At 39.8% G+C, this 15,794-nt stretch overlaps 1 protein-coding gene across 3 annotated transcripts; it reads right to left on the minus strand.

The window, feature by feature from the left end:
• Positions 1-2,231: 2,231 nt before the first annotated feature.
• On the minus strand, positions 2,232-13,441 carry RWDD1 (RWD domain containing 1). 3 transcript variants are annotated; one of them, XM_065834930.2, is made up of 8 exons: positions 13,283-13,411; positions 12,760-12,891; positions 11,699-11,764; positions 10,336-10,435; positions 9,254-9,397; positions 8,107-8,239; positions 6,157-6,219; positions 2,232-4,198 (listed from the first exon to the last, which is right to left on the minus strand). In XM_065834930.2, exons 5-8 carry the CDS (start codon positions 9,377-9,379, stop codon positions 4,086-4,088), a joined length of 435 nt encoding a protein of 144 aa, XP_065691002.1. In that variant the 5' UTR covers positions 9,380-9,397; positions 10,336-10,435; positions 11,699-11,764; positions 12,760-12,891; positions 13,283-13,411; the 3' UTR covers positions 2,232-4,085. The 3 variants fall into 3 exon arrangements, with proteins under 3 accessions (XP_065691002.1, XP_065690996.2, XP_065691001.1); XM_065834924.2 differs by lacking the exon at positions 12,760-12,891 and having other exon boundaries at positions 10,336-10,466; positions 13,283-13,441; XM_065834929.2 differs by lacking the exons at positions 11,699-11,764; positions 12,760-12,891; positions 13,283-13,411 and adding an exon at positions 10,753-10,771.
• Between the last annotated feature and the right edge of the window lie 2,353 nt (positions 13,442-15,794).

The following is a 15,794-nucleotide window of genomic DNA, read 5'->3' on the forward strand; positions in this document are numbered from 1 at the left end:
CCAAAAAATGTCAAACATACTTCCACCTCATACACTACCTTTTTGTTGCTTGTTTGCTTCTTTCACTGGTCCCAAGGGATCAGCTCTTCCTTCTCATTTTCAATCCACCCATTTTAGCCTCCTGATATATTTTACCAGCTTTTTTCCTGGACAGAATTACTTCCTGCAACGCATAGCTCACTGCTTCTATTAGGCAAAGGTGATCCCATATAATTAGCCTGCAAGAAGAATGCTTCCATGTCCTTCAACTGTACAGTCAGATCATATTTCCTTTTGAAACTCTGCACCCCCGATACCATGAAAATAAGTTTAAAAAAAAAACCCTTATGTGACAACATCCCCTGATCTCTGAGTCTGAGCTTCCAACACGAGGTCCGGTGACCTTTTCCACCCATGTGTACTTACCCTGGCCACAGAACAGGTAAAACTAGTTCAACATCAGAAGCCTGACGCAAACCTGTTGCTGAGCTCAACATTAGGTACAAACAGAACTGATTACAAGTAGAGCCTTGATCTTTATTCTTTTTCTAATGGCAAGAAGCCCCAGCATAATACTAAAAGCCCGACAAACCTGACAGTACACTGCATGCCACAGCCCAATGCGATCAGCTCACTCTATCAGTTGCAGATTTCATGACTGTGCAGTGCAGAAAGTAAAATTGAGTTCACAGTAATATACACAATTACATTGAAGAACTGAACCTGAAAAGCCTTCCCGATCCCCACTCTGAGCCAAGTTGCAAAGCACTGAAGGGCTGACTTAAAAAAAAAAAAAAAAGTAGTATTTCAGGCCCTGTCAGATTCTGCACCATGAGAGAGAGCACTCACATGGCAGCTCTTTCTCTCAGGATCCAGAGTATCAGCATCTTGGATACAGGCACAATCTGCTGTCTGGTCCAACAAGTTCTGAATTTATCTCACAACCACAGAGTTTAAAAACTGGAGGCAGCCTGATGGTTATAAGTCTCCAGGGAGAAAGACTGAAGTTGATTCTCCCCAGAGGAAATGTAATTCACGCTCCCCATTTTTGTCCAAAATAGGAAAGGACAGGAGGAAAACAAAACAAAAAAAAAAAAAACACCTTTAAGTTTTGTTTGCTTTACAAGAGATCATAATTTAGATAAAATCCTAGGCTATGCGGCATGCTCAATATTGTACCCCTACAGCATCTTGACAGAATGGAAACCATCCTATGAATTTTAATTGAGCTCAGGCACCAATTATTCATAAAGTTCAGTATGATCAAAACTAAATTAGCTCTGGTCATAGTGCAGTGTTGCAACTCATAATAATCTCCCTACATGCTTTACAGTGTACACTTTCAACTTCGAGAGTTAAAAGCAAGATGCAACCAAGGTTGTAGGCACCATGATCTTGAATTATGGAAATTCCATCAAAGTTTATTGGTAGAATTTTATTAAATTACTATGAATTAGACTTCAAACTAATCCGAAGTGCATAAGTAAACTTGAAATATATCACTTAAACTTCTTCCACCAAAAAAACCCCTTTATTCAGTCCATTTCAGCAAACTCCAGGACATAAACATAGCCAAGCTTACTCCCTTTTATTTCACAGATGTTAATTACTAACAAAGGTAAACGAAGCTGAAGCTCAGACTGAGTCACTGAAATCTGTTCCACAGACTTGGAGGAACAGACTTTATACAACTTTTTGTCACTTCAACCCTTATTATTTCCTCTGCTTTGAGATATAAGATGTAATAGTGAAAATACATTTTCACATTTTAACTTGTTTGACATTGTTTTAATATTTTTAAGCTATAGATCTTTTGCATGAAAACTAATAAATACATTAGCATGAAAACAGACTAAAAAAAAAACCAACTCATTAATCTAGAAATATCATTATTGAGAAACTTTTTTCATACATAGATGATTCTTCCAAGTGACCCACTTGGAAAATTTTCTCAGATTACAACATTTTGCATGGACTACACAGCATTCTTAGATTCAGTCTAGATTTAAAGAGAACTTGCTCCTCTTTTGAAAAAATGCCAGTTTTAAACATCCATAGCTGAAAATTGAAAGCAGTCTTAGGAGCCATTTTTTTTTTTTAATGCAGCTGAATTGAGACACACCAGAAGCAAATTAAGTTCAGTGCTGAAGAGCATTTTAAAGCATCCCAGCAATTACACAGGAAGCTGGATGTAGTCACTGTGAAGCTTTCAATTCAACCATATCTTTGGAAAAGTCAGAATTAATATCACATTAGGTCGCAATTTTTTAATATATTTGGTAACTGCTGCAACACAGATCCTGCTTATTGCTTTGAAACATAACATTATCAGTGAAGAGCATTTTAAAGCATCCCAGCAATTACACAGGAAGCTGGATGTAGTCACTGTGAAGCTTTCAATCCAACCATATCTTTGGAAAAGTCAGAATTAATATCACATTAGGTCGCAATATTTTAACTGCTACAACACAGATCCTGCTTATTGCTTTGAAACATAACATTATCAGTGAAACCTAGATGCTTGTCAAGAGTTCTTAGCCAAAATTAAAAAGATCAAATAGAGGACAGTAGGAACAAAGGCACATGGTTAATTTATAAAAGTATTTACAGGGTACTTGAACATTTATTTCTATCTACTAGAAATTTGTTCAGCTTGAATACAAAAAGACTACTGAAGCGTGTTAAAGCAGATCATCCTAAACAGATGTTCTCAAGCAATATGAGCAGAGAATCTTATACACTATTATTTCCAGAATTAAATTTCTCACTTTGAATACAGAATTTCCAAATGTTAAAGTCATTTATTTATTATTCCTCAGTGTAGCCCTCTTCAGAGGTTGAAGATGGCACAGTTAAGGCAGTCTACTAACAGTATTTTAAAATTCAGCACACGGTGTTTCATCAGCGAGGTGCCTGGTGGTTCTCTATTTGGAGAGCTCTCATTTGAAATCTTCGTTCATACCCTCACCCTTCCAGCTGATGCAGTCTCAAACACAGTATGTTCAATCACCACAGTTCTTGTGGTCTTTTGGGGTTTTTTTGGAGGTGGGAAGGGAGGAGTCATCTAACATCAAGCTGTTAGCTCCATATGCAATTCTGTGGGATGGTTAACATCCACTAGCTGATGTGTAGCTTTACTGTACATTGTGCTGACCTTTCTAGGCTGTCAGCAAGATGCTTCTAAAACACCACCCATTACATTCAAACCTATAAGCACTCTATAAATCCTGGTACTGTAACCTGAACTCCATTGACAGTGTTTTCACATAGTTTGTTCCCAAAGGCAAATTAAATTTTCTAGCTTTTTTTTTTTGAATTATTATTTTTATTTCTGCCCCTCATGGAAGTTAATTGTTGCACAAGTTAAAACAAACTAAAAAACCACAAAACAAACCAAACACCAACAACCCCCTCTGAACAACCAATCAAACCTTTTCAGAAGACTTTCTCATTCTGATCTTTTCCTACAGACTTGAACTAGTAATTTTGAAACTACCATTCTCAACTACAGCAAAAGATTTTACTTCAGTAGTATTAAAATTGTTTTCATTAAACTTTAATAAGGCTGTGCCTTGATAAAAGGTGACTAGTGCCATCTATCTACAGCTGATAGGGCACCAAAACCAACTTGAAGTGTTATAAAATTCCACAGAAAAAAAAAATATATATAACTGCATAGTATGTCATCCCTTTTATTCACCAAAGCTGCCCACGCGGAAAGTAGAAGAACAGCTGCTCAGCCTTCAGATGCAGGTGTGTTTAGTGCTTGCTATAACATCTTTTCATCTCGTTCATTGTCACATCTCCTCAAAGGGCAATTACAGAAGTGAAAAGGAAAAATAAGTGAAAATAGAATAGCATTTTCAGACAGATCAATATTCCTCAAGTTTTTCATTTGCAATATTATAGTAAATTTATTTACTAAGAAAGTCACCAGAATATCACTCTCCTCGATTTAAAACATTTTGTCTTTTTCTTTGGAAAAAAAGAAAAAGGAAAAAAAAACTCACAATACACATTACTAAACCCACAGATGCTGTGGATTTCCTGCCTGCTCATGTCTCCTTACTATGTCCATGCTGATGACAGAACCAGTTCAAAAGTGTCTAATCACTATCTAAATTAACAGGGTTGTAGTCAGGGTCATCCTCTTCATCTTCCAACTCTAAATCATCCATTTCTTGGAATAAAGATTCATCAACCTCCACGCTGTTTCCAGCTGCAAAGAACAGAAAACATATTTTATTTTTATGCAAGTAGGAAAACAGAATCTGAACAACAAGATACACAACACACTTTCATAGGCATTCTTCAATGTAGGTAGCTGTTAAGTTACTTTTTTTTTTATAAATCAAATCGATATGGAAAAGGAAATGCCACATTTTATCTTTTTACAGCTGAAGTGAAGCTTGTTTTCCTTATACCAAAACCCAGTCAAGAAAGATGTCACACAGGACTTTAATCTACTGGCAGAATGAAATTAACATTTATAGTTCCCAGAAGCAGAGATACTTTGACAGTATCTGGGAGAAAGCAAGAGCCCAGCACCTCGCGGCTGGAATAGTCACAACTATCATAGCCACAGAAACACAGCGAGTTTATAAAAAAAAAACCCTTACAGACCATTTATATGCCTACATACATACATATACTTTCAGATCTCAATTCTAAAATATGAAGATTTGTGTGCATTCACTTTTTCTTCTGAAAGAGATGTTGCTGACCTAAGGCCAAAGGATTTAAAGGCTCAAGAACCATCGCGATTTTGTGTGTATCAACAGCGACATCTTCCGGCCACTGAATAAAGTTCTGTTGTTTCACTCTATTTGAATGAGCCTTTATAACTGTCTCCATCTAAAAGACAATGCCATTATCCTGTTTAAGCTGTGAAAGTTTGTACCACTTATTACACGGTATTGTAATATTAAAATCACAGTTAGTAACCTGTTGTGTTCATGAAGAATGCGAACAGTGATAAAATCAGGAGTTCCTAATCAGAGATAGCACCAGGATTAAAAATATATTAATCCCAAATCATTTGGGTACCAAGCCCAAATACAGAGTTCTGTTCCTCCCTTGATAGAGCCAAAAGTTCTGTCAACAACTCTTCTTTACTTTAGACATTTTGGAGGAAGACAAGGTTAAATGATGCCCTCTGAGACTCAACTCCCCCATTAATGCCATTTCAAGTTTATACTCACTGATGTTCATACACAACAACTTTTTTTTTAATTGTTACTTGCAGAGAAAATTCTTGACTGCCTTCTGTGTGTGTTCTGCAATACCAGCAGATAATGCAGCTATATTAAAGAATTGTCTTAATCTAAAATCAGTCTTTTAAACTAGGATATTAAAAAGCAGTACAGAAAATTAAATACATATGTGACTGTGAGTAGATTTAATTGTTACTTGCAGAGAAAATTCTTGACTGCCTTCTGTGTGTGTTCTGCAATACCAGCAGATAATGCAGCTATATTAAAGAATTGTCTTAATCTAAAATCAGTCTTTTAAACTAGGATATTAAAAAGCAGTACAGAAAATTAAATACATATGTGACTGTGAGTAGATTTATTTGATTTATCTCCAACAGATTTTCTAAGTTTAACATCTTTTGGCACAGGCTTACAAAACTTTCAGCTGGCACCAGGTCAGATATTTTTGGTAAGATAATAGGCAAAACTTCACAAAACCACAAAGAAGAACTGGGCTGCACAGAAGCAAACAGCATTTAGTTTGATCTGCAAGATTTACGATTGGTGTTGAGGTTCAGAGAGAAGAGAGAACTTTGAGATCTTTGCTTGAAATTTTGGGTAAGGCGGTTGGCTACTGGAAAAAGCAGAGTCTGGTTGCAGGGGGTTTTGTTTGCTTTTGTTTTGCTTTGCTTGATTTTGGTTTTGCTTCCAGTCCAAACACTTGAATAGAAGCAACAGAAATAAGATCAACTCAAGCTCAAAACTGTGCAGAAATACACTTTAGCATCTTGAAAATGTTTAATTTGTTTTTGAAAGAAGTTGAAATTACTTCAATCTAAAAACCAGTCCCTCTTAGAAAGTTCTTCCAATGTAAAAGTGATACTGATGTAAGACATTAAGTCAGAAATACAACAGAAATTTTGCTTCAGAATTTTGACCTATTCTAAACCACTGTCTTTCAATTGTGGAAACAAACAGAATTTACCTTCCTCCAAGAACTGGATGTCAGAGGTGTCAAGGTTGTGATCCATTTCAAACAGCTGTTTACCTAGAAATAATAAAAAAAAAAGTATAAGCCAGCAGAATTCTGAAATAACTATCAACCTAAGGCGACAATAGTCGGCACATATATTTCAGGTTTTCCAAATTCACCAAATTGATGACTCTTTTTTCTTTAAGCTGCTCACTTCTGTAAGTTCCTCCTCTTAGATGTGATAGTGGCCACTGTCTCTTACAGTCACTTTAATGTTACTATGGCTTTAATACTGGGAGGTGGGAAAATTCACACTGTACTGCCCCATAGCTTTTGGTCAGCCCTTATTGCTTTAGTCCCCATGCATTCCACCAGGAATCCTCTGTGGGAACTGAAAATGAAATGAGCTGCCTCCCCCACCTTTTTCCATATATCCTCCCCATTTGAAAAGCAACTTGGATTTACACACAAATCACCGGCTCCTACACACATAAACACCTGTGAAGGAAACATCACACAAGGCAAAGTGGAGCCCTTCTAATTGGCAAGTAGGGGTAGAAAAGCTCAGGACTTCTTCCACATAAACTACCCATCTTCTATCTGTATTTGCATTGCTTGTGGAAGCTTGTGTCAACAAGACTGGTTGGTGTTTGTGGTAAAACTCTGAAGACAACTTTAACTTCTACTGGGGTTACACTTGTGACATCTGAGAATAGGCTCGTTTTTAGTTTTGTGAAGGGGAACTTGTAAGTTGCACCAGGGGAGGTTTAGATCGGATATTAGGAAAAAATTCTTCATGGAAAAGGTTGTCAAGCATTGGAACAGGCTGCCCAGGGAAGTGTTTGAGTCACCATCCCTGGGCGTGTTTAAAAGGCATTTAGACGAGGTTCTTAGGGACATGGTTTAGTGCTAGAGTTAGGTTATGGTTGGACTCGATGATCCTGAGGGTGTCTTCCAACCAAAATGATTCTATGATTCTATGTTTAGAGGAAAAGAGACACAGCATGCTAAAATAATTCTAAGAACAGGAAATCTAGAAGAAGCCCAATCTCTACTATCTTTGTAGATTCCCAAATGCATTCCCTTCAGAGAAAAATCAAGCATGTCCCCTACTCTTTACAGCTTTGCATGAAACTTACTAACATCTCTTTCAAATTTCATCCAAACTACCCAAAATTTTCAAAAGCCTTCAGGAGGGAGGAGAAAAGATAACAGTGATACAGCACAATCACATTGCTCATGTTTTCTTAAGTAATCAGGTTACAAAGTAGATCTATTATCACAGGAGAACCAGTCCAAGCTGTGGAGAGCATGAAGAGGATGCCCAAGATTTAATTAATAAGAAAAATTATTTCCTCCACATTTTGCCCACTTGATAGAGCATTTGCTTTCTGCTGGACAAACACTGATCTGCAAAACAAAAAACCCAAAACCACTGCTATGACAAGCTCTTACCTCAAATATCAGAGCCATTCTCTCTAGGCATCATAGGCTTGTTGTTAGCAGCAGCCAGCCTCTGTGTTGCTTCAGTCCAGCAACAGCATAGCAAATTTCTACATGTGCCTGAATAACCTGAACTCACTGTGATCCACTGCAATAAAGGGCAAATCAATAAACTGTCTGATGTAGATTCTTCCTGTTGGTTAACAAACCCCAACTATTTCTGCCAGAACAATGCCTGTTAGTAGTAGCTCTAAGAGGCATACTGTCTGGCATAAAACTGAATAAGCTGAAACACACAGTTTGGGAACCTTAATGACTTCAGCAGAAATCCTGAATCAATGAGCTTCATATTTAGCCCCAAATCAGCACTCACACTTCATGTGACATGGAGGACAATAATCAAATACTGCATTAAGAGTTCTTTTATTACCATCATCCTTCAGTGTAAAAATCACACTTAAGCTTGTCATTAGAGTCCAGTAACATTGCAAAAACTTCAGGACCAGTTTTAAATCTTACCACTTAATTTATTTTTGCCTGCTTGTTCTTCTTCTTTCATTTTTTTCCTTTTTATTTCTAGAAGTTCTGCATCAAACTTTGCTTTCCAGTTTAGGAAATTCTCAATGGTAACAGGAGTGCCATGAAAACGTTGCTGAAAGACCAGGAAAAAAAGCTGCAAACACAACTCACAAAGCTACAAGTGAAGATGAGCATTCTTTTAACTATTTCAATTGCAACATTCCAGAAGCACTGTCAGCTGTCAAGTATTCTGAGAAATTAACCCTGAGAATACACACAACACATTTGTTACTGTTTTTTGTCATGGGACTCTCCCTTCAGAGAGCTGTACTGAGGTGGAAATTCTTATGAAAAAACCCCATGTACTACTTTTGCACCTACAGTACAATAGATAGCAACACACCACTACTACAGGTTATCCATAAGCTGGCAGAACTTCTTATGAACCGTAAATGCAATCTACACTGAAATACTTTCCAATAAAATAAATTAACCCTTCTATCTTGTTGAGACAGAAAAAAGGATTTTTTTTTCCAGATATTTTTCTGCCATTTTCAGAAATACTGATTCCTTTAAGTCTCACCACCCTCTAGTTGTTTCCAAGCAAGGAAGTGAAGATTCAGTAGTTGGACTTCTCACAGCACATTTCATTAATGGAAAAACTGTTCCACAGTGGCTGGTAGAAAGGACATATCCAAGGAGGACAAACTAGCCTTCAAGACTGATCCAACTGCTTCCACCCTACCCACTCAGACTACCTAGAGAGACTTCCTCAGACCATGCAGCCTCTGTGCAGCACATCATATTCTACCCTTTTTTCCTTCCCATTCCTTCTTGCTCCTCCAAGCAAATAACTGGCTACAGTAACTTGGATTTAATTTGGGAAAAAATCCCTGCACCGCCTTAGGAAGTAATACTAGAAAGGACTGCAAACATGCAATGTGCCTCTGAAAAGATTGCTTTAGAAAAGTGGCGGAGGGCTGAAATCACTTAAGTGCACTAAAGAATCTTCTAGTCCTTAAGTTTTAATTATATAAACTTTGAGATAGATATTCCTCTCCTACTGCAACCGGGAAGTGTTCCCATATCAAACCCATGCATTTAAAAAAAGCAGGAAATTTTTAGTTGAAATTATTATTGTACATACTTTCTCTTCTTCTTCTGCTTCTCTTTCTTTCTGTTTCTTTTCTTCTTCTCTTCTTGTTTTTATTTGATCCACTATTTCATTTAGTTTCTCCTGTACTGCTGAGACTAGAGTGAAGATCATAACCATTCCTAAATTTTCTTCTGCCTACAAGACAAAGAAATCAACTTCAAACAGAAACAGAAAAATAATCTCAAATCCTCAGCAGCTGAATGCAAAAGGCATGTTTAGAGAGCAGGGTGTTGTCCAAATGCAGCTAACACAGCTGAGGCACTCTGCACCAGTCTCAAAGGCTCATTGGATAATTCAAATCAATTGGCCAGTTAATCCAGTTAAAGTTACCCCCAAATGGGTATGCAGCAGAACACCAATGATAAACACATGCTTTCAGGTTATCTACATATTATAGAGATTTGGAAGGCTTTTTCATTAATAAAATCTTTGGCATGAATGCAACTCCAAGATGCGAGTATCATAAATCTCAAGAGACAACAGTCACTTAAAAACTCTCTTCTCCTGAAATAGTTTACTCCTTAATCCCATTAACACATAATCCTTTGAAGTGGGACAGTTTCCCAGGAAAAAAAAAACAAAAAACATCAGTTGATGGAAGGAAGGTTATATGAAGTAAACTGAAGTGTTTCCTTCTCAGTCCTTTCCAATGCACCCTCACTGATCCCAAAGACTGAAGAGATATTTCCCCTCCAAACAGTTGTGTTATTAAACAGAATCAAGAATCAATGTACCATTTTTAAATCTTTCCAAACAAGGGTGGCTTATTTCCACAAATATTACATACAGTTAAACAAATTCATCTTAAACTAGAACTACAAAAGAAGGGAAGCCCTAGAACACTTCCATTTCATTCCTGTACCAGTGCACACTGAATTAGCCCTATATTTTTACCTAATTATCATAATTTACATCAATAAGATCATTCATGAAACCTCGACATTAGTCCCTATGGTATGAAATATGTTTTGAATGGGTAGCACATACATCAGAAAACAACCAAGTTGAGAGAGAAATTCTGGCTAAAGTGAGAAGTGATATCAAGCTGATTTGAGATATCTGATTTTCCTTACCTGTTGTTCTAGTAGTTTTATTATGTCTGTGACATCATTTTCATCAAGATTCTCCTGTGAGACAACTTCATACAGTGGAGCTTCATCAGGATATTTTTCTCTATAGGTAAATTTAAGGGTTGTTTGGACAGCTACAAGATAAAAAACCCCACAGATTCTTATGGTGATAACTTTATATATAAACTCTGGCTGTGTATTTTTGTACTGCACCAGTGTCCTAAACATTTTAAAATATAAAATATTCTTGGCTTAAAGGAACAGTCATCTCACAGAGATGCTAAAACTATACGAACAGATTTAAATACAATGCAAAAGTTTTGAGGAATTAAGATTATTAAGTTTACCCTTACATAAACTATTATAGGATATTAATGTCTGAAAGGTTTTTAGAAAGACTGGAAAACCTCTAGCACTCACCATACCACAGAAGCAGCACACTCTTTTCCTTCATATCCTGAAGAAAATGAGGAAGAGTCCTAACAACAGATCTAGAGAGAATCTCAACACATTAATGCCTTAAATTCCTGTGTGCCTGGCTGGAGTATCAATCTCTGTGTTGGGTACCGGAGCTCCATAAAAAATCATGATAAGGACATAATGTCCACAACAAGCAAATAATGAGGAAAGAGAAGAATTGCCTGAGGAGAATGCACTCAATCTGAAGCCACCCAGCACTACGATAACATGAAAACAAGGCAAAATAGAATCAAATTCCCTTCATGCATCCTGCCACAATAGCAGGGAGAACTCTTCCTTCAGTTCCAGACTCACAGTTCTGGCATCCCTGCAGTCTCTTCAGCACAGACACCCGCTCTAGGCAGGACTTGCTCCTTTAAAAGTGAAGGAGACAGCAGCAGTTCCATCCTTCTGATACAGTAACCCAGAACAGCAGCTGTAAAACTTTCTTAGAGCGAGGCTTGCTTACAACAAGCCCACACAACTATTGATGCCCAACAAATACAAAGGGACTTCGGTACACCAGCTCTTTCTTCTGGAACTGTTCCTTAAGGGCTACATATTTGCAATACACAGACTCTCCCAATGTGGCTGCTATACATACAGTTGCTAGAAAAAAAAAATCACCTCACAACCTGGCTGTAAGCTCCTATGGGGATGATGACTACCCATTCTCTTTGAGGCTACGCTGCAAAGCATTTGAGAGTCAGTGTGTCAGAAAGTAGCCCTAGTGAGAGAATGCAATATTTCTGTAAACGAAACACAGATGACCAGAATACCTGAATTACATTTTCTGAGGAATGTTTAAATCCCTAAGTGAACCTAGTGGAGGTATACCTAGTTGTTGATGACAGAATTAGGTTTACACAGAAACTCATCCTATATGTTTAAGACACGAGCAACTTACTTTCATCATTTTCTCCTGCTTCAGATGTCACAGTGATTGTGAAAGTTGTTGGCTTTTCTGACAATACTGTTCAAAGAAAAAAAAAAAAAAAAAGAAACACTTATTAAATCAGACAACTACTTCTTCATTCACTAAAACTGAACTTCTCAAGGACTAACGATGCAAGGAAGCTCTTGACACAACATTAAGCTCTTTGACACCTACTATCAAAGAACTTATGTTACCACACTGAATGCATGCAGAAAGCTTCCAAAGCTAATTTGCTTTACTGTGCTAGGTATGTGCAATGAGCCACCAGTACACTCTTCACCCTAGACTGTTTTTACAGTATGTCTCCACCTATTTCTATATTTAGGACAGTTTAACATAACAAATGCTTCTAAAACAAAACACAAACACATGGTGCAGGCCCTGTGTTCTAAAGTTTCACAGACTAGAAATCTCACCGCACAGCTGTAGGTTGCAGACCATAACCTCAAATAAGGACTGCTCTGTATCACTGTTATAACCTATGTCCAATCTAGTACAGATGCTCTCACAGTATTAATTTAATTTTGCCTAATTGCTAATGTACTACTACTACTTCTGTCTTTTTTCCTCCCTCTTCTCTTGGGCATAAGAGCATTACAGGAAGGAACAGTAACTTGGAGTAAGCATCAGAGGAGAGGTTATACAAAAGCATAACACTTCCATATCAGTGATTCAGCATCCCCAGCTACCAGAGATCAACTCATATACCTTTAACATAAAGCTGAAGAACCTAAAAAACTTTCAGATTAAAGCAATGTCCAAACGTGATGGGCAAATGTCTGTATGACAAAGTTACTTGAAGTAAGACATTGTGAGACTTTGGACAGAGTAGACACTGTGCAGGAGGAAAAAAGAAAATACAAAGTTTTTTCTACAGTTAAAATTTTCTGGATACTAAGCACCATAAATCATGTTGGATTAGCTAGTGAGGAAGATACTCTTAGTTGCTTGATAGTAATTAGGAAACCACGAAGTTCTGACAAAACAACATGTCCATCATATGAAAGTTTCACCAAGATAACATACTGCACCTGTGAATTAAAGCTTGCGTTTGCTCCACCATAGGCCTGCAGTAGGATAGGGCAGACACCAGAAATGTGCTTACAGAAACATCAGCACCTCTAAGTACTCCAAACCACGCTGTGCTTCACGGCTGTGAGAAGCTGTTACCAGAAAGGAAAACTGTCCCACACACAAGTCGATTCCTCAACTCCCACCCAGGGCCGCACCTTTTGAAAGGTCTCTCCCAAGAGCCCCCTTCCCGCAGACCCACCCCGGGCCGGGACTCCGGAGCGGGGCCCACGCCGGGAGCTGTCCCGCGGCGGCACCGCCACGCAGCAGCCCCGGCCCACAGGCACTCGGTCAGAAGCTCTAGAAGCGCTTGGTTTGCCCGCCTGGAGAGAATCAAGAACAACATCCACCCCGCGCAGCTCACAGCGAGTAGCTGCACGGAGGCGCTCGGGCCGGCACGGTGCGGGGGGCGCTGCCGCCCAGCGGGGCCTCTCGCTGCTCCCTATCACCGGCTCCCCGCGGCCGTGCCCCGCCGCGCCTCACCCGTGAACGAGTCCGGGTAGATCGACTCCAGAGCCTCCAGCTCGTTGCGCTGCTCCTCGCTGTAGTCGGTCATCGTCGCGCACCGCCGGCCATGGACCGCCCGAACCACGAAGCGACTCCCGCCGGCCCGCGCACGCGCGCTCTCCTCCGGCATCAGCTAGACATGCCTGGCGCCCTGGATCGGCGGTGGATGCTTTTGGGCTGGAGGGGAGGACGGTTGTGCGGCGTGGACTGAACGACTCGCGGGAGCGCTTGTTCGCGCCTCGTCAGTTGAGGCGCGTGGCGGCGGTGCTGGCGTGCGGGGTCCGCGGCCGTGGCAAAAACAGCGGTTGTGAGGTACAGATAATTCTCCTGACGACAGAACCCGAGGGAGTGGCAGGAAGACGTGCCAAGGGAGGTTTAGGTTGGACGTCAGGAAAAGGTTCTCACCCAGAGGGTGATGTAGCACTAGAACAGGCTTCCCAGGGAGGTGTCACAGCCCTAAGCCTGACAGTGTTCAAGAAGAGACTGGACAACATCCTCGGACACATGGTGTGAACTGTGGGGTTGTCCTGTGCAGGGACAAGAGTTGGACTCAATGATCTGTGGCGCGCCCTTCCAACTCAGGACATTCTAAGATTCCATGATTGATTTTTGGCTGCCTTCATAAAGAGTGATCAAGTGCAGTGCCCTCTGGTCAGTTAATTCTAGTGCTGCTGCTGCTTCCTGTTAAGCCCTGTGGTCAGAATGAACTTGATATGTACCTGATGTGTGAGAAAAGTCCCGTTGTCATCATCTTCACCACACCTGCTCTGGCTTCCCCACCCTTGCTGGGAATGGCAGTGTTTGGAAGAAGTGATGCAGTCAGGTGGTGGTGTTTGAATTTCTGAAGGTCTGTGGACTCCCATGTGAAGAGGCAGGATTTAGACTTACTATAAAATGTGCATTGCTGTTAGGCCAATATTCACTGCTTGTCATTCTTTCATTGAAAATTTATAGGGATCAGCAAATTGAAGGACATTCAAAACTGTTGCTCAGGGTATAGCATGATGGTGCCATGGAGGCAGCTGAATGCCATTTCAGACTGAAATTGGAAGTTCATTTGGTACAACTGGAAAAATTAGTTGGTGGTACAGCATGGAGTTGGAAAGCACTTACTAACTTTCCAGGAAATATTCAGAGCAATTTCAGAAGTCCCAACACATAAGCAATGTCATTATGTAAGTGCAGAACAGGAGTCATAAAGGCTAACAATATTAGGAGGTCACATACTTGGGCGTTACCTGTAAGGATGAATTCAAGACCTGCCCTGGTGAGGCTGCATCTGGAGTACTGCGTCCAGTTCTGGCCTGCCCAGTTTAAGAAGGACAAGGAATTACTGGAGGAAGTCCGGCAGTGGGCTACAAAGATGATTAGGGGTCAGGAGCACTTTACGAGGAAAGACTGAAAGAGCTGGGTCTGTTCAGCCTGAAGAAGAGAAGGCCGAGAGGGGATCTCATCAACGTTTATAATTATCTTAAGGGTGGATGTCAAGAGGATGAGACCAGACTCTTTTCAGTGGTGCTCAAAGACAGGATGAAGGGCAGTGGGCACAGACTGAAGCACAGGAGGGTCCATCTGAATATGAGGAGAAACTTCTTTATTTTGAGGGTTACAGAGCACTGGAACAGGCTGCTCAGAGAGCTTGTGGAATCTCCTTCTCTGGAGACATTCAAGACCCACCTGGATGCTTTCCTCTGTGATCTGCTCCAGGTGAACCTGCTTTAGCAGGTAGGTTGGACTAGGTGATTTTTTGAGGTCCCTTCCAACCCCAGTTATTCTATGAAAGTTAAACAACAGTGGACCCTGCTGGGTACTTGCTATACAGAGTAGTTTGAAGGTGCATCAGTTTCCTTGACTTATGGCCAATGCTTTTCTCTCAGGTGCCTTTTACAAGCCCAGAGTTTCCAGAAGACTTTTACCATGGATATAAAAAGAATAATTTTCACTCGAATAATCGCTGCCTGTTCTTATCTCTACCCACAAGCCTTTTTTTATATTTTCCCACCTCTCTTCAGCTGAGGAGGGGAGTGATCAAGTAGCTGTGGTGGCCATCTGCCATTCAGTCAGGGTCAACCCACCACATACCTGAAAGTTTAGCATTCAGATTAAATAAATATGTGGGAATTTGTAATAATTTGTTTAGTGACATAAAGTGTGCATCCTTCTCCAGCTGTTTAGCACTGATGTCATTTACATTTGCTTAGTGCTTTCTTTTCTTTGGAAGTTTAAATCTTCAAGACCAAACATTTGCCAAGATCTGTAATATAACTTCTGGCTCCTGGATTTTCTAGTAAAATGTACCAAATAATTGTGTTTTTCCCCTTCAGGACTCTTGGGTCATTTATTAACAGCAGATAGCATCCTATAATTTAGATTATGGCTCTGCAGCACACACATGTACATGTATACATAGCAAAGCAATACAGGAAGTATTAGGACAAACTATGGTATGCATTTTCCCCCCATAGCCTTTGAAACATCTGCACAGGAA

The sequence above is a fragment of the Patagioenas fasciata genome, chromosome 3 (genome assembly GCF_037038585.1).
Source record: "Patagioenas fasciata isolate bPatFas1 chromosome 3, bPatFas1.hap1, whole genome shotgun sequence".
Taxonomy (NCBI): Eukaryota; Metazoa; Chordata; class Aves; order Columbiformes; family Columbidae; genus Patagioenas; species Patagioenas fasciata.

Excerpts from the sequence above, each read along its gene's own strand:
- RWDD1 (XM_065834924.2), bottom strand. The coding sequence starts at position 13,436 with ATGCCGGAGGAGAGCGCGCGTGCGCGGGCCGGCGGGAGTCGCTTCGTG. Across the intron at positions 10,467-11,698 it reads AGCAGGAGAAAATGATGAAA|CTGTCCAAACAACCCTTAAA; the intron begins GTAAGTTGCTCG and ends TTTATCTTGTAG. Across the intron at positions 8,240-9,253 it reads AAGCAGAAGAAGAAGAGAAA|CAACGTTTTCATGGCACTCC; the intron begins GTATGTACAATA and ends CTGGTCTTTCAG.